Source organism: Puma concolor, chromosome B2 (genome assembly GCF_028749965.1).
Source record: "Puma concolor isolate L17-30 chromosome B2, mPumCon1.1.hap2, whole genome shotgun sequence".
In the NCBI taxonomy this organism is placed as follows: Eukaryota; Metazoa; Chordata; class Mammalia; order Carnivora; family Felidae; genus Puma; species Puma concolor.
In genome coordinates, this window is record NC_141671.1 from 92,117,929 (window position 1) to 92,137,769 (window position 19,841).

The window sequence follows — 19,841 nt, forward strand, 5'->3', positions numbered from 1 at the left end:
CTATTTGAAGATGGACGAATTGAGATACAATCCTGTTAACCAAATCTTCCAAAGTCTTATTCACAAGAAACTGATACCTAGGGGAAAAAAGACAATCAAGACTAGACCTTGGACCTGAAGATAGTAAGCACTATATCATATAAATACCTTCCCTCAACCCAAGAATCAAACTCACATAAAAAAACATATATTCTAATATGGCAATATTAAAAAATCATTTCTTTGAGGAATGGGAAATTGTAAGCCAAGTGATTTGTAAAATGCATCAATCACCACAATCCAAGATCAGATATCGCCATAATCGCAGCACTTGAAGTCTTTACTTTAGATCGCTTTTACCAAATACAAGATTTTAGTGATTCTTTAAGACACTGGCATTATGGCATAAAATGTACTGATAATGACATGCTTTCAATCAGACATCATTAAATATTCTAGAGGGAGATGTTGCACTTAAGACATTTTAAAAGAGAAGTCTGAGAGCAATGCATTTTTACAGCATTTAGAAACAAAACTGAGAGTTTTTCTAGCATGATTAAGGCATGATTAAATTTTTTTTTTTTTCAACGTTTATTTATTTTTGGGACAGAGAGAGACGGAGCATGAATGGGGGAGGGGCAGAGAGAGAGGGAGACACAGAATCGGAAACAGGCTCCAGGCTCCGAGCCATCAGCCCAGAGCCTGACGCGGGGCTCGAACTCACAGACCGCGAGATCGTGACCTGGCTGAAGTCGGACGCTTAACCGACTGCGCCACCCAGGCGCCCCGGCATGATTAAATTTTTAAGTAGTAATACTAAGGTAGAAAAATTGTAGTTTTCCCCCATGATTTTATCTGTATGATTACTACCATATTTTTTTGTAAGTGGGATACATTAGGTCTTCTAAAAATGCTCATATTAGAGCCTCTACACTGCCAGAGGCCAATCGGCTCGAACTTAAACTGACTGATTTTTAGCATTAGAAATTAAGTGAGATGGGACCTGAAAGCACAGCACTAAAAAGATGTAACAACAGAAAGCTACTTGCCATTCTGTGTTTGAAAGAGAGTGGACTGTACTCACGAACAACCACTTCATTCCTGAGGGCTTATTTTAGATTTGGCACTGGGTGAAACAGAAGACAAATCCTTTCTTATTTCAATTATGGTACTAAAAACCAATCTGCCTACATGCTGTATGCTAATATTCTTAGAGGCCCCAATATTTAATATTTGTGTCACAGGTAACAGAAAAAAAGCACAGTAATTGGAAATGAACACACTTTAAATTTTTGACCTGTATGAGCATTGACAATGCTCTCTCACAGGTATTATGGTGAAGGAAACAAGCAGATGTGGCATCTGAGGCGCAGAAAAGCTTAGTGTTTTACTCAAAGTCACAGAGCTAAGTGGTAAAACTTTGCTCCCATGCAGCCAAATGCGGTCCCTACATATCAGAGTGCCCCAGGGCAGTGCTTCCCAAACCTTCAAGTCCTTAAAAATCATTCGGGGTGCTGGGTAAAGGTACAGATTTTGAGACCTCTCCCCCTGAGATTCTGATGCAGTCACTCTGAGAAGTACGGCCAGGGAATCTGCACTCCAAAAGGCATTACAGGGAATTCTGCCGGACTGAGTACATAGACCATATGACAGCAGTATGTCACGCAATGTATTATATAAGGTGGATATTCTGGGGCTGAAAAATGGCACATGGGGAGAAATGATTGATTTCAGAAGACTGACTCTTGCCGCTTAAGGCCAGTTGAGAAAGCAGGATTCATGAATGACACGGACACATTAGTAATATAAAAGATATGTGTGGTGGCGCATGCCGGTGTCTGGTGTGAAGCATTTGAGAATGGAAACCAAACACTATACCTTGTGGAACCCAAAGTGGACTCTCTGCAAGCTGACTTGAAGCACATACTCTTGATCAGCATGCAATTTGATCCACCTGTTGTCATTTCGTTTGTCTGAAGTCAGAGTTGTGATAGAAAGTTCACCATGTCCTTCCACTGAGTCATCCCACCAGCCTTTAACACTTAGCCCAACATCTATCACCGGCAAGTGGGATAAGAAATTCCATGCCTGAATAAAAAAACAGGAAAAGATAATAAAGGGAAGGTTAATGTCAAATGCACTGATCAAGTAAGAAATAGTGTGCTTTGAAAAAAATCAACCTTTTTTTTTTCAAATGAAATTTTTTGTCAAATTGGTTTCCATACGACACCCAGTGCTCATCCCAACAGGTGCCCTTAATGCTCACCACCCACTTTCCCCTCCCTCCCACCCCCATCAACCCTCAGTTTATTCTCAGTTTTTAAGAGTCTCTTGGGGCGCCTGGGTGGCGCAGTCGGTTAAGCGTCCGACTTCAGCCAGGTCACGATCTCGCGGTCCGTGAGTTCGAGCCCCGCGTCAGGCTCTGGGCTGATGGCTCAGAGCCTGGAGCCTGTTTCCCATTCTGTGTCTCCCTCTCTCTCTGCCCCTCCCCCGTTCATGCTCTGTCTCTCTCTATCCCAAAAATAAATAAATGTTGAAAAAAAAAAATTTTAAGAGTCTCTTATGATTTGGCTCCCTCCCTCTCTAACTTTTTTTTCCTTCCCCTCCCCCATGGTCTTTTGTTTTGACATTAATTCTAGATTCAATGCAGTTGTGAGAATTAACACAGAGAGATCCTGTGCACCAATTTGCCAGTTTCCTCCAATGGTAGCATTTTTCAAAACTAAAGTACAATATTAATACAGGATATTGACATGATATAATCCACAGCTCTTGTTCAGATTTCCCAGTTTTTCTTGAACTCATTTGTATGTGTGTCAAACTAGTGTGCTTTTGCTCTTTGTAGTTTAAAGTCTTTATTATTATTATTTTTTTAACGTTTATTTATTTATTTGAGAGAGAGAGAGAACAAGCAGGGGTGTGGGGTAGAGAGATAGAATTTCAAGTAGGCACCCCGGTGTCAGTGCAGAGCCTGATGTGGGGCTCTATCTCATGAAACATGAGACCATGACCTGAGCCGAAATCAAGAGTTGGACACTTAACCAAATGAGCCACCCAGGTGCCCCTAAAGTTTTTTTAAAGGTAACTAAAAAAGTATTAATCATTAGCTGCACTGTGACTCCTTCACTGTAAATCCCTCCTAGATATTGAGTGCCTATGGTCTATATTAAACAATAATTCTAAAAATGCTTGTTTTTAAACTTGTTTGTTTTAGAGAAGCATTGGATCTAATATTTACATGACTTCTAAGGCAGAGAGCATTACTTGGGGATATAAAGGCAACCTGAAAAAAAAAAAAAACGTTGTGATGCAATTGTTGATGTCACTCAGCATCATTCATTGACTACTGTACAAAAATTTTTTTGTCCATATTCTAAATTTATTCTGAAAGGAAAACATTCCTATATGTCTGTATATCATAAAGAACCCTGTAAGTCTAGGGTCCTTCTGGAAATAAGTATGTATTTTTGGCATTATATTGAGAATACCAATTAAAATGATGCATTTTAAAGGGAAATCAGTAAATATCTTACTGATTTCATTCTTGCTCTTTAAACGGAAAGATATTTTGAGAAATCAGTATGCATATATCAAGTGCCATCTTTATTGAATGAGTGAATGAATTCCTAAGTCTACAGAAAGGATGTAACAAAATAAACTTAATGTTATCATGTTACTTATTGTCATATTTTTCTAATATTTATAACTATGTGGCAATATCACTATCAGTCAAGAAACTTCTCAATATATTGGTTGTTTTAATCAGTTACTAATCAGTTACCTTTTAAGTTAGTTTTTAAGAGTACTTTAATTTTGGTTTTTCTTTAATTTCTTAAATATATACCATAGATTTCCTTATAGGCTTTGATTTTCTGTTTGCTAAGACTTTTAGTGCTGCCGAGTACACCTAATTGAAATGAAGTAGCCCTCGTGAATCAAACTACCCCTTAGGAATTCAAAAAATGTAAATCCAGTGCAAATTTTTCAATCCAAATACAATCCTATAACTTGTCTTGTGAATCTGAAATGATGTCTGGAATAGATCTTGAAATAGTCAAGGTACAGAATGGTCTACACTGTGCTTCATTCAAGGTAACAGATGGCCCTATCCCCTCCTAGAGCCAACAGTCATTGAGTATAGAAGCTATACCACTTGATGTTCTAAGACTGGCCAGAGTGGAAAAGTGATCAAGGGGACACTTAATACACAATTTCTGTAAAGCATTTAAGTTTGTGAGACAACGCAAACAACAATTACTACAGGAAGCAAGACTTCATGTTTCTTTACTCGTACTATTAAATTAGTTACCAAGAGGTGTTTCCAGTTATTAGCAACTCATTGGGATTTTACTTTATAAAGCCCCCAAAAGTCAAATCTGGTTTTCATATATATGTAATCTTTCAGTAGTGCTTAAATATTTTTTTTTCATCGTTGGTGTGTACACACATACTTGTTGGGTGTGTGTATGTATACACACACATATATACAAAAAAACATAAGCTATTTTTAAAGAAATTGCTAAGACATTTCAATACCAGCCAAACATATTTATCTGAGGATTAATCTTCATCTATTGAATCAGGCAAGAGCATTGCCATGCATACAATTATTTAATTAGCAGCCAAATCCTCTGCCAGTCAGCAGCCGTTCCAGGCATACTGATGGGGTAGAAGATGCAAATCTCACAGTCGTACTGCTTTTTCTCATTACTACTGCAATTAGCACTTAAATTGATGCTTTAAACATACTAATTTCTGGAATAATTCAGGATTTGTATGTTACCTGGGATCGCCTCACTGCAGAGCCGACACCAGATTGCTCTGCAAATTGAAGCACTTTTGAGCCAAATAACCATCATCATATCAGACTGAGCCAATTTGCATTTGGTTTTAAAGATAACAGAATGGCAATTTATGCAAATAAATTAAGTAAGTTTACTTCTGAGTTCTCCCTGAACTAATTATAACAATGTTCTAATTTTTCATCACATCTAAAACTTGGCTTGAAATCAATGTATGTTAGGTTAGAAATATGTTGTTGCTAACAGAAGCCTTGTTTTGATTTCAATATATTGTTTTTATTCATAATTTTGATGGTAATTTAGTTAGAAAGGTAGGCACTTATTATGAAAATTTAGGTTGTTTTTTTGTGCCAATTTTGAGTTCAACAGAAATTGAACAATCAGACTTCACTGCCTGTTATACTTTTTCTAAGTCTTGCTCAAAACTAAGTTCCACTGGAAAAAAAGAATGACATGGTTTAGAAGTTTCTTTCTCTTAATACTTGCATTTGCAAGTCAGTATGTTAATTATGTTATAAATCCTGAATGTTTGACATGTTTAGGCTAAAACTGCTTAAGACTTAAAAGTCTATATATGCCAAATACTTCTGGCATCATTCATTCATATTTTTGGCCATTCCAAAGACTAGATTTAGAGAGATGACCTATGTTGTCTTTTACAACACACATTTAGCTCTCTAAGTTATGTGGTACACAAAAACGGGGTTTCTTAGAGAAATACTTTAGAACCTAGGAACAATAAGCAATTAAAATAAAGGGGGAGGGCATAAAAAAGTAACTGAGGGAATTGCATGAAAATCTACTCAACTGAAATTTATACCCAAGTGGGTAATATAGCCTAGTGATGGACAAGCTACTGTAGTCCTTTCTAAACTGGTTTAATACATTAATCAGTATTAATACATTAATACATTAATACTTTAATACAGAATCAACTTTGAATAATGCCAATGCTACTACTAATTATTGTCACTGTAACTATTTTTAATATTATTGAGCTCTATTCTATATTAGAAACTACATAACTACATTTTGTTTTTAAAATTTTTATTTTTGTTTTAGAGAGAGTGTGCACATGTGCTTGCACATGTGTGAGTGGGGGAGGGGCAGAGGGAGGAGGAGAGAGAATCTCAGGCAGGCTCCATGCTCAGTGTGGAGCCCAGTGTGGGACTCGATCCCACAACCCTCTCAGATCGTGACCTGAGCTGAAATCAAGAGTTGGACATTCAACTGACTGAGCCATCCAGGCGCCCCATGGAACTACATAAAGCAATTTATATAATAACATCCTGCTTAATTTTCACAAAACTTCATGAGACAGGTATGATGTTTTCATGTTCATAATCATGGCATATGGTAGACAGAATTTAAACCCAGATGAATCAGACTCCAAAGCCAATGCTTTAGGTTAGAAAACTCTAGGTACAATTTCCCAGACAGAATAAGGAAGATTTGAAACACAGAAACAATGATCTTACCTGCTTCATTTTTACAGCTGTTAGCTCATTTTCCATCATCGAGCTGAATACATGGTCCTTCCCTCCACAGGCATGGAGCAATTCAGGAAGGCACTCGATGAAGCCATGGCACCCAGTACGTCCGCCTTTTGTGCCTGTGCTCCATTTCCTGAAAAATAATTCTAACTAATTATTTCCTAGAATAAATGAGAATTCCTGACAATGATGGTTTACCTGATGACAACAGTTTTTTAAAATTAAGATTACTATACAACTTTTTAAAGGCTGTAATCATTATGTTTCAAAATCAGCCAGCATTCTCTAAGATATCAATCCAAGGCAGTCTGGCTATTATGACATAAGATGTGTAAATCAAATGTGAGCTCAGTAACTACTTAGGGTTTACGGGTAGGGGGTGAATTTCTATAGGAAGGCACTAATGTATATCAGTGCTTCCTGTGGATAAAGCACTGAATTGGAGTCCTGATATTTTTTTTAAAGAATGTGGGTAAATGTCTCTAATATAATTACTTGAATAAAGTTTTCATCTTAAGTTGTTGGGAACCTACAATGAAAAGTACCTTTGGGAATCTTTGAGATTTATGGCACAGAAACAGTCCACCTAAATCTTACTATCTTGTTTATACAACAAGAAGAAAAATATGATTAAAATTACATTAATAGAGCTTTTTCAGGATGACAGCAAAGAGCTGGATGAAATCTCCTAGACCCCAAGCCAGTTTCCATAACAGCCCTGCGTGCTGTGTCACAGTAGTACTCTTATGTACCTACTTTACTGTTGAAACCCAACTCCTGTAACGCTTAGTACTGTCTTGGAAGGGTTCCTGAAACTGAGCTGCAGACATGAGGTATCTGCTTTTCTCCTCATGCCACCTGCTGCTGGTATGGCTCACTCTCTGAATATGCCTTTTAGTTTCCAGGACATCCCATGCTGGGGGCTCAAGCACCATGGAAATAATTGCCTTGGCACCCAGTACACTTGAGGCCAACTGAGGGACTTTCCCTGGAGACCCCCATGTGTGTGTGAGGTTCTGGTTGGCCTCTGTGTCTAGATGCCTCAAATGAGTGCACGCCATAGTCTAGCTGACAGGCAGCAAGTACATGATGGCAGCCTACAGCCAGACTGCTTTCTTCTGTTTTTCGGTCTACATGACTGCAAACCAACATTTTAGCTGCAAAGTATTTCTCAACTGATGTGAAATGCTAGTGTAAAAGAAACACTTTTATTTAAATACTGCCAATCTTGCTTACAAGATGTACCGTTTTTTTTTTTTTTTTTTTGCTAGAATTTTTGCAGCTATGTACACAGGACCTACAGGTTAAATAGTTGGATGATAATATAAACTCTTAAATATAGGTTATATCTTGAGCTGCTAGTATATACAACTACCCAGTTTTGGACATTTTGCGGATGTACGATTTACCTTTGACAATGGATTTCCAGATCCCTCAAATCTATTCTGCAATTAGAGAAATTGGTAATTCATTTTGGTTTCGATTACACAGCACTTTCATAACATCTTTTAAAATGAAGGCTGATATTGTAAAGGAATAAATGCAGTTAAAATGGAAATGTAGGTAATGCTGTAAATAGAAAACAATGTAATAGAAGGTTAAAATGAATTGTGATTCAGCTTGTGGTAGATGACCAAATCCCAACTGAGAACCTTGTATCACTAGCTCATGTCTCCCTCTGGGAGACAGGCATTTTCACTGTAAAGAACCAATATCTTAGGCATAACATAAAATTTAAGCGATCACACATGTAAAGAAAATATTATTTTTGAAATAAAAAAACCAGTCACATTGAAAATTAAAACAATTACCTGAAAATGTGAAGATGGTGGTGTTCTATGTTTGGTACTGAAAGAAGAGAAGAGTCTTTTAACCACCGACCCTGGATCACCATCTGAACCAGATTGGTGATATTCAGGGCAGTCACCAGCCAGCCCTGGTTTGCAGCCACATCCAACATTGCCTGAACAGGGGGAAAAAATGCACATATTACAAGAATACCATGGCCCTTGCCCTCTCCATTGGGGATCTAATGTTAACCTTAACAAAAAGCAAACGAACATAAAATGAGCATGATACCTCTAAATTACTATTAACCAAAATAGAAACCAGAAAGTAAACCACAGTTGGATTGGTAGGAACAACCCCCAAACTCTCATAGCACTTGTACACCACTTCCTGTAAAGTGCCAAATATTTAGCTGTTTGTAGGGTAGCACATAGAGCCAGGAAATACTGGTATCCAGCAATAAAACAGAGAAAAACTCAATCTACTTTAAGAACAAATACCTATATAATTCACTGTATCAAGAGCACTGGAAGCCGGATTTAAAGAGTGAATCTCTGGAAGTCTTTTCCAAAGTTAGTATCAGTAATAGTAAGGCAATAGGTTTTTTGCCAGAAATTTATTTTCTCCAAAAAGTGGACTAAAGACAGAGCCTCGGTTTTCAATGAAAATAATATACTACACACTTACAAATAGGGCTACTGCCAGTGGTACAAGTGGAAGGATGAGAAACTATTCATATTAGCCTATACATTTAATCTACTGTTTTATGGACAAACAAACGGCTGCATTTGCTTAAGGCAAAACTAAACAGTGAAATCTTATTTAAACAAAGGAGAAGTTTACACAGGCAAAGCTATTTCAATTAAATTAGATTCTGGAGAATGCCGACTTAAAGACACATAAGTTAATATCATGATCTGAGGCAGCTACTTTATACAGTTTTAGGAGTGTACTCTCTTGTTTTTGGGAAATGAAGACATAAAGCTAAGAGAAATGAGATGTAGTAAATGCTTAAAATGATAGTTTCATGGAAAAGAGTTCACCAACAATAAAATATTTATGAAAATGTTGTAAAAACCTATTAGAATATTTTTGGAAATAATTTTTTAAGGTTTATTTATTTTGAGAGAGAGAGAGGGAGGGAGGGAGAGGGGGAGAGAGAGAGAGAGAGAGAGAGAGAGAGAGAGAGAGAGAGAGAATATATATCCCAAGCAGGCTCTGTGCAGAGCCTGACGCGTGGCTTGATCTAATGAATAGTAAGATCATGATCTGAGTAGAAATCAAGAGTTGGATGCCTAACTGACTGAGCCACTCAGGCACTCCTGGAAATAATTTTTAAGGCATATTATGTTACTAAAACTAATTTGCATATTACTTAATACTACCGAGGCAGACACATTTTTCTTCTAAGTTTTGAATTTCCTATTCTGTGTTTTCTACTTTAAGAAAGAGTACAATAGTTTAAAAAACATCTGGCTAAACCAGTCTGCTGTCTTTTTAAACACATTACAAGGAAATGGGTCAACATTTCTGGATATCATGGTTACTATGATGAAATGGTCAAACGGGGTTTTAGCACCCATGAGTCCTCTATATATGAAAAAGCCTCATACTAATGCAATACATACATTTATATGTATGTATATGTGTATATCAATGTGTATACTTGTATGAATGTACATGTTTATCAATCTAGGGAAAATTGGCTTGCATTCTTCCCGTTTCTCTGCACAGTTGATTAAAATACTCTGTTTTTCTTTGAAGCGTATGAGACAAAAAGATCATGAGGAACACTGTACCCAGACCAAAGGGGGAAAAAAAACCCCAGCATTAGTTCACAAGTCACAACTCTTGAGTTATGTAAGGGAATAGAAAAGAAAAAAGAAATGAATAATTATACCTAATGCAGATCATGATGGTGTTATAAGTTGTAATGTGGGTAACTATGGCGATTTTACATTATAACTTGACTGGAAATAAATTCCAGACCAAAAGCTCACATACATGAAGAGCTCGATGGATGGACCATATGTTTTTAACTTTGAAGTTTTCATGATGAAGTTGAAAGATTTCATAAAATTTATGAGCATTCCCCACAATTTTTCATTGTATGATCCAGATGTGAAAATGTAAAAAATCATGCAAAGTGATTGCTTACATGAAGTAAATGAAAAGCCATGTCATGAATTGAAAACTATTATTTCTCTTGTTTTAATTTAGAGAAAAGGCAGGTAGGGAGATCAAGAATCTGGGATAAAAAAAGGTTTTGCAACCACCCAAATGTGGTGAGCCAAGTGTTGCTCTCTGCTCAATCACTCTCGAGTTGGGCCTGTTTTCTCTGTACCCCTCACCCCCCACCTCTACCACTGCCTTAGTGTAGGCCTTCATCACCTCTTACCTGGAATATTAATAACTACCCCTTTATTCTCAACTCATATAATTTTTCTTCAATCCATGTTTTATATGGTTACCAAAGCAAATTATCACAGAGATGACACTGATTGTGTCATTTGTCTGCTTACATTTCTTTGATGGCTTCTCATGGTGTAGAGGACAATGCTAGCTAGCACTTCTCTGCATGATAGTTCTGGTCTGTGATCTAACCCGTCCTGGCTTATCATTCTGGCCCCTTTCTGTACTCCTAAAATAGCAATACTAAACTACTGCTATTTTCCCACTTTTGTCCTTGCTCTTAATGTTCTCTTTCTGCAAATCCTGCTCTGTTTACCCAGGAAATTCTGATTCATCCTTCAAGTTTAGCTCAAATGCTACTTCTTTTTTTAATGTTTATTTATTTATTTATTTATTTTGAGAGAGGGAGAGAGAGAGAGAGAGAGAGAGAGAGAGAGAAAGCACAAGAGAGGGAGGCACAGAGAGAGAGGGAGACACAGAATCTGAAGCAGGCTCCAGGCTCCAAGCTGTGAGCACAGAGCCCGCTGAGGACGCGGGGCTCAAATGCACAAACTGTGAGGTCATGACCTGAGCCAAAGTCAGACGCTTAACCGACTGAGCCTCCCAGGTGCCCCTCAAATGCTACTTCTTACTGTGAAGTCTCCCTGATTCTTCCAGATGGATGGTAGGTATTTCTTTTTCTGTGCATCTGCTGCTCTGGACACATGCCACCATTACCCTATTGTGATTCTTTGTTTACATATCTGCCCTTTAAACTATAGATTTCTTGGCAGCAAGAATTTAGAAATATTCTGTTAACTCTAGCCCAGTGCACTCAAAGAGTACTGTGTGTGTGTGTGGAAGAATATTGGTAAAAAACCCAATTACAATGACTATAACAACTTCTGCCTAAATTATTGCAAACTTTCTGAAGGCAGTGCAGTGTAGGAAAAATATTACAAGCTTCGGTGTCAGATAGACATAGATTTGAATCCTAATTTTGTTCCAATTTCAAGGTGTTATTACATGTCCTTATAGGGGAACTATATAGGTACAATGAGGTAATGTACTAAGTAAGGTATCTAATATACTGCCTGGAACACAGATCTCAACAAACAGGGGCCTATTTCTAAAGTTTTTCCATGATAAAATGAAAAGAACACTCTAAAATAGTCCATTTTTTCTAACAAGGATTTCCTTTGGGCCTTTTGGCGTGAATTTCTGCATCGAGAAGTATAGGGCCTTGAGGCCCAGAGCATGCAAGGTCAGGAGCAGATGCATGGAATGGGCAAAACAGTTCATCAGGGGAGGTGCCAATTATGAGATAGTCAGGGAACAAGGCTAATGACAGTCCCTGAGGCTCCAGCCAAACTGGTGGATGTGGGCTTGGTTCTCAGTTTGAGTGGGCAAGCCCTGGTTACTGTTCAGAGGTATACCCCAAAAGAAGCTAAGGCCAGGGGATGGTCCAGGTAAATGGACTTGAGGGTCCTAATAACTTGTAGTGATGTATCTCCGCATGACTGAGCCTACGATGGATTCCCTGTGTCTCATGGTCCTTTGTAGCAGTCCTCCTGACAGATAAAACCTAGTAGGTTTGCTCCTTCCCAGAGTGGGACTGAATTTGGTAACAGCTGGAGATCACGGCTCAGTTCCCCAACTCATCTCAAAGTCCCTTACAGAGATCTAATACCAAACAACAAAGGTGATTTTAGTACATTGAGGAGATATAACTCTGTGGATATTTTTTTACCAGCTTAACATTAATATTAGGCAAATACTTAATCCCCCTTTATCTCTCATCCACTTTCTACTTGGCATGCTACCTACTACAGGGCAAAACTAGGATAATTCTAAGTGTAGGGGAAAATGGATGGGGGCTGACTCTGTGTATGAGACTTTCTCCTACTAAGTTGGAATGAACTTCAATTGATTGTTGATTGAGAACTCTGTCATTTCCAGCTGTGACAAAATGGAAATATAATTTCTAGCACTGTATTCATTTATAAAATTATACTACTATTAAAATATTGTCATAATTAATAGAAACAGTGGAGCTGTCATTTATTCATAGGAGACCAGGGGTTTTAACCGAGGTGCCACTCTGGAGCCAGGTGAAAAGTCCAAGTAAAAACTAAGGAACTTCTGCAGTATGTGGCTTTATGCCAAGGTAAACCACCACCACCACAAACTACAAAAATCAACCCCACCCCTCACTCCCATAAACAACGACAAGTTTAGAAAATGGACACTCTCTGGAAGGAAATTTTTTAGACTCTTGGAGTCCTGGAGCCAAAGGCATGCTTTATGACTTGAATACAACTCATGTCCTGAACATTTATTTTGAATCAATTTCAAGAATTCCCTAAGCATATATCAGACTTGGTCTTAGCATTTAAATTCAACCACATTTTCACAGTGGTGTTACTACTTCTGCAAAGGACAGATTTGTCCAAATCTAGAGATATTTTTCATACCTTCTGCTATCATAGATTATATTTAACAATGCAAGCTTGACAACATGTCTCTCCATATATTATATCAAATAAAATTTCATTCAATCATTAAAAGTCCTAAACAGTGAATTATATTATTCAAGTCAACCTGCATAGACTGTATGTGTATATGGTGTTGGGAAAATACTTGCATAATAGCGCAGAGACTATAAAACACTTTCGTAAATAGCTCACCTTTGATTGTTAATGATACCAAGTGTGAGGCAGGGATTAGTAATCATTCTCCTTTCACAGAGAAACTGAAGCTCGTGAGTTCAGTGACCATGCAATCACACCACTCAAAAGTGAAATTAAGACTTGATCTTGGTTTGCCAATCAATTACCTGGGTGCATTACACTATATTTTATTACCTTTGAATGATTTACATTTACCTTGGCTTTTTTTAAACTTTATTTTAAGTAGGCTTCACACCCAACCTGAGACTTGAACTCATGACTCTGAGATTAAGAGTCTCATGCTCTACCGACTGTGCGAGCCAGGTGCCCCTACCCTGTATTATTTCAAGAAGAATTTAAAGTGGTTTACATGTGTCCTTTCCCCCCCTACATAATGGAAAAACAGAAACTCCAGACAAATTAGGAGTTTGATCAATTATTGTCTCTGAACGAATTTTATCAACACAATTTTTGAAAAAGTAATTTTCGAATACATTTGAATCCATAATTTGATTATAAGTACATCTTAATATTTGATATACATGTATTATGTATCATTTGGAATCCAACTGAATTCTGGATTTAAATGGTTCAAGGGTAACATAGGAACTTTGAGTACTGTGACCGAATTAAGTCAACTTCATTGCAAGAAAATAGAATCACTGAACACTAAAGAAAAGCTATCATTCAAGATACATCAAATGGTATTAACAGGTGGATAATAAGATGTAGTTCTAAGGTCCATTATTTAACATTTTCTAAATTTAGTTTGAAAAGTCTGTGAATTAGTCCTCACTGTCATCAAGAGTCTGTGGCTGTAGAGAGTACATATGGAGAGGACAGATGATGCCCCAGCTCTTCTACCCACAGCCCCCTTAGCATTCTGACTCGTACCCTCTCTTCTTCCTCCCTTTATCCTTTGCTCTCTTTAAGGAACTTTTTCTCTTTTCCTCACATCTCCTGCTAGTCACCCTTGGGTATCTAGTTGCAGTGTACAGATTGCAACAACCACGTGAAAATAAGATCATGACAAAGGCTGAAATGGTTAGATAATGTTGCCATTTCTGTTCAGATTAGAGGACATAAAGATAATATATTGACAGAATTTAAGAGAAAGGTTTAGTCTAGAATGGGAGAAAAAGATTTTCATTAATTTACAGAAGTTACTATTTATGGAATGTCATGATAATGCAAAATACTATGGAAAGATCATAAAAAATAAGTCAATAAAAGTCTGTGAAACTCATAGCCAAGAGGAACCTAAGGAGATATGACAACTAAATGTAATGTGGTACCTTTAATGGGGCCCTAGCAAAGAAAAAGGACATTAAGTACACTAAAGAATTCTAAGTATGACTTTAGTTAATAATAATGTATCAATATGGGTTCATTAATTGTGACAAATGTACCTTATTAATGTCAGATGTTACTAACAGAGGAAAACTGTGTGTGGAATATATAGGAACTCTCTGTAGTCTCTTTGCAACTTTTCAATAAATCTAACACTGTTCTAAAATATAAAGTATTAAAAAAAAAAGACTATGGAAATTCATCCTAAGCAGCTTGTTAGAACATTAGTTGTTACACATCTGCTAGAAAATGCACTATTTAGTTCAAGAGCTCCCAGAAGTTTTACAATGATGGGAAAAACTGACAGAAAAAAAAAAAAAAGCTTTTCTTGACAGAAAGGCATACTCTTTTAAAGGTTGAGGTCAGCTGCAAGTAATGATACAATATTTTGTCAATAATTAAAATGCTATAAGTACATTTATAAGAATCCTTTTCAATAGCAACAGTTGTTCACTGGAACTTTCTCCTGAACTTTTCCCCCCAGAAGGTTAGCATTCAGGAAGCTCAGCTGCTGTCTAACAAACTTAATTAATCAAAAAGTCATTTCCGAGCTGTAACTATGAGTAAAAGCGCTTCAAGTGTGCTAGCAAGCCTACAAGTTAATCAAAATGCTAATGCAGTACAAATTAAAGTTGTGATTAACATTTCACAGTAGCTGCTTAAGTGAGTTGATCACACAAATGGGTTAAGCATTACTCATTTCCTATAGCCCCAACCGGGAAAAGGATTGTTATGTGGGTATGAGGACAGGAGCTGGGGGTAGAAGGATCCTTCATAATAGCATCACATCATCAGTAAACCGTCACCAAATTGTCATACAAAAGCTTACAGGTAGAGTCACCCAGGGGGAAATAGCCTTCCAAATTATATTATAGTGCTTGAAGGGAGATTGCCTGTAAATCCACAAGAATAAGTAAAGGTGTTTAACACCTCAAAATCCACACATTTGTGTTAGTTTTGGAAACGCTACATGCATTTAGCTCTGTGTTGCTTCTGGGGAAGGAAATGGTACCTTGTTTCAATGTTGTTTCCTGTGTTCTACTGAGGAATTAAAATGTGGCTCTCATACATGAAGAAATAACCACTAACTGGATGATGATTCTATTTTTTTTACTACATTTTTATTTTAATTCCAATATAGTTAACATACAAGGTTTATATTAGTTTCAGATGTGAAACAGAGTGAGTCAACTGGATGATGATTTTGCACCATAGTATGGATCTTTGCATTTGGAAGATTAATCCTTCAGGATTAAATTCATTTAGCATTATTTGCTTTTAAATACTCATCCATTAAGAAAATTTCATCAGGCTTCCATGGCAAGATATGAGCTCCTGGCAGTCTTGCCAGGAAAGCAGCCTGAATTAGACTTCCCTGTTTCCATGAATTTGATAAGGTCACACTAATGTTTACAATAAACAGACTACATTTGTTGGTAGACAATTCAGATTTGGCAGATAATCTCAAAAACATTGTGAGAATCCACACATAATAAATCTCCCTTTTCAATCCTCTCCTAGTAAATAACTTGAAAGGAAAAAGAGAAATATTTATTCATTCCATTCATCATAATATATTGAAATACACTACATGCCAAGAACTATATCCCAGTTACCTTAACAGTCAGTGATATTATAAATAGTTATTGATAAGGTTCCAGCCTACCTTGGATGATGCAAAATCCTCCAAATGTACGCTCATAGTATTAATATTCCTTAAAATATCCATAAAACAGATATATTTAAAACTCAGTAGTGTAATTTTCATTTTAGGATCCTTTAAAAATTTGAGTTGCAGCAATTAAATATTTAATTATTTTTTTTTAACTCTTCAGATTATGGATCTCTAAATATGTATAATCCAATTTTGGAAGTCTAAAAATTATTTATTTATAATCCACCCATCTTTTTCTTAAAATGATTTGAAGAAGCTTTCTGAAGTCTATTGTGCTGTACTACCCACTTAAAGATAATCTTTTCATTTGGTCTAATTATAAGCATTTAAAAGTGTGAAAGGATTCTAAGAATATACAGAAGCTTTTATCTATCATTTACTATATCAAAACATTTCTTACAAGTATTGGATTAGCGATTTGACCAAGTACTTCTTTTGTTAAGCTTAGCAATACCTGGCCTATTTCTACTGCTAACTGTATTTGACTCTACAATTCTAAAACTTGCTGTCTTAATTGACACTGACATTCTTCAATACATTGACAACCCACTAAGCATGTGCTTAGTGCACCCATAGGTAAATACTCCTCAAAGGTTACGTTAGTTTTGCTTCATGGCAGTTCTATCTCCTGGCGTCATACAATATTTTCAAGCTTTTTAATCTACTACAAATGGAAATCATTTGTTCATGGAAATATAGAGCCAGCTATAGTCATAGTATTTCTCAGTTAAAAAATTAAATCACTCATATGTGGAATTTAAGAAACAAAACAGATGAACATAGAGGAAGGGAAGGAAAAATAAGATAAAAACAGGGAGGCAAATCATAAGAGACTCTTAAATACAGAGAACAAGCTGAGGGTTGTTGGAGGAGAGATGGGTGGGGGGATAGGCTAAATGGGTAATGGGCATTAAGGGGGGCACTTGTTGGGATGAGCACCAAGTGTTGTATGTAAGTGATAAATCACTGGTTCTACCCTGAAACCAATACTATACTGTATGTTAACTAACTTGAATTTAAATAGATAATGTACTCTAAAAAAAATAAAGTCAATGAAAAATATTCATATCATTGTATCATCTTTTGTTTCCCTTATCCTATTCTTTCCTGTTTTCAGACTTGAATATGTACATACATACATATCTTAAGCTTATCAATTAAAATCTTTTAAAAAATAGATTGAAAATTCAATGTGTTTTCAGAATAGCTGTGGGTTATAAAGAAGACAAAATTGATATGAGATGTAATACACTTTAAGTTTATTGGAAATGGTTTATAGAGAGATAAAGACGTCAAATTATTGTTTGAAGTTTGGGTTAAAGAACAATTTCACCAATAAACTTTCAGGGATTTGTTTTTGCAAACTGAAGAAGGTTTTCTGAAAGGAGAAAAGTATATACATCTATTCAATTCATAGATTTCCTCCCCTTTATTTATGGCTAGCACCATCATGACAATTGATAAAGCCTATTAAAGCATGTTAGATGGTAACTAGACTACAGTGGTGATCATTTTGCAATGTATACACATGTCAAATAACTGTGCTATACACCTGAAACTAACATAATATTGCATGTCAGTTATCCCACAATTAAGGAAAAAATTCTCCCTGCTTTGGTACTAATAAGACCCAAAAGAACAAAAACCATGTTAACATTAATTTGTGTGGCAGATGAGCTACATATTACTTTCTGTGTGCAAGAGAAGAAAGGCTGGAAACAGTAGTTCAAAAAGACCTGGGCATTAAGGAAAATAATGTGAAATCACAGCTCTTTTATTAAAGTTAGATGCAAGGGCACTGGGGTGACTCAGCTGGTTAAGTGTCCAACCCTTGATTTAGGCTCAGGTCATGATCTCACGGTTCGTGAGATCAAGTCCCGCATAGGGCTCTGCGCTCACGGCATGGAGCCTGCTTGGGATTCACTCTCTGCCTCTATCTCTACCTCTCTCTCTCTCAAAATAAATAAATAAACAAATATTTTAAAAAGTTCAGATGCAAGAATTTACACCTTACCTGCCAGAGTATACCTTTTAGGTACTGAATCCCTAGATTATTACCAAAGCAGGCCCTCTTGTTTACCTTTGCCTACCTCCATGAGGGCAACAAAACATGAATTCGATCTATATAAACATGTGCCTTGCTTGGTATGCAGAATACAGAACTTTCCACTCTTCCTCGATAGCAAAGGGGAGATGTCTGCTATTTTGGGGGAATTGGTAGTTCTGTATCTTGAGGCAAGGAATCTCTGAGATTGCTTATTGCTACTAGAAGTTTGAAGCTTTTCAAAAAGAATCAGTGTGATGGACAAAGTCTGCCTTTAGGGGAGCTCCATTAGTTGTTAGTTGTGATTAACCAGTGAAAGAAGCCAAGAACCTAACCTAAGCAGCATTGAAGAATGAAAGAGAAACATAAGATATGTGTATATGTGTTTTAATAGTACACTTATGCATAGCTTGTTCTAGTATGCATAAAACATGTATATTTAAAATATATGCATACTAACATATGTACTTTTTGTCCATATGTATACATATGTAGATGTAATACACTGTATTTTATATATATATATACACACACACATATATATGTATATATATACACACATATATATATGTATATATATATATATACACACACATATACACACACATATATATACATACATATATATATATTTATTTTACTGGGTTATTTTGTAATTATGATGGCATTTCTCCTTCCCTTGATGGTTATATCAGCAATCTGTCTTTCCTCCATTGTTTCCAATTTTTGTGGTTTTCAGAGAGAATGTGGGGAAGTAAATGGTTAATTCACTGGTCTATCTAGAATGATATAAAAAACTTGAGAAAGAGCATAAGCAGTTATATAAAAAAGGCAAACAGCATATCTACTGGAAACTGTGGAGTGATGTGATATAATACAGCAATTACAAATATCAACCATATTAACAACTTGCTCTTAGAACTGGTTAAAGGAACTACAGACCACTGAAAGGGAACTAAGTAAATAAAAGAAGGTGATTTTAGTATAAAGGGAACAATTAATTAAAAATACTATTCATGATCTAGTGGAAATTCTTAGTTTAAAAACAGTAGAAATTGCTGTGAAATTCTCATATTTTAAAAGAAATTCTGACTAGATCATGAGTACAATTTTACATCCATCCTTACAGGACAAAGGGAAATGGTGAGATATACCTTTATTGCAAATAAACTATGCTAAAAACTTCTTTTTGATGTGATTTTGAGAAAACTACTTAGTTTTCACGTGTAAAATGAGGATAACTGTACTACTTCATTGGACTATTGAGACAAATCCAATGCGAAGCAAGTAGAATAGAGCCTAGGACAAAGAAAAGTTATCACTTCATTGTTAAAGATGGTCTGCCTATGGGCCATCATTATACACTGGATTTTTTGGTGTGGGGTGCAGGGATAGTGTGCAACTCTCCAAATAATTCTGGTAGAATTTGGTATTTACATACGTTAATTGCCATTTAAATATGGAAGCAAATGTCTCCATATACCTTTCTAATCAACCTACAGTCATATTTTGTGTGTGTGTGTGTGTGTGTGTGTGTGTTCTTTCATAACAGAATCTTACAGTCTTTAAAGGCACTGATGTTAAAGTCCTTTAAAATAAATATTAAAATACACAGAGAGATTTTGGTCTCTTAAATTTAGCCTGCAGCAG

At 36.3% G+C, this 19,841-nt stretch overlaps 1 protein-coding gene across 3 annotated transcripts in view; it reads right to left on the reverse strand.

Moving 5' to 3' along the window:
• The window catches only part of ASCC3 (activating signal cointegrator 1 complex subunit 3), a 373,037-nt gene that overhangs the window by 4,171 nt on the left and 349,025 nt on the right, over nucleotides 1-19,841 (reverse strand). For 2 of the 3 annotated variants that reach the window (XM_086707498.1, XM_086707497.1), the window contains exons 38-41: nucleotides 8,086-8,237; nucleotides 7,684-7,719; nucleotides 6,260-6,407; nucleotides 1,858-2,067 (exon numbers count right to left, since the gene is read on the reverse strand). In XM_086707498.1, coding sequence (XP_086563624.1) covers nucleotides 1,858-2,067; nucleotides 6,260-6,407; nucleotides 7,684-7,719; nucleotides 8,086-8,237 — 546 coding nt within the window. The remainder of the gene's footprint in view (nucleotides 1-1,857; nucleotides 2,068-6,259; nucleotides 6,408-7,683; nucleotides 7,720-8,085; nucleotides 8,238-19,841) is intronic. The other variant, XM_025925165.2, reaches the window with a different exon arrangement.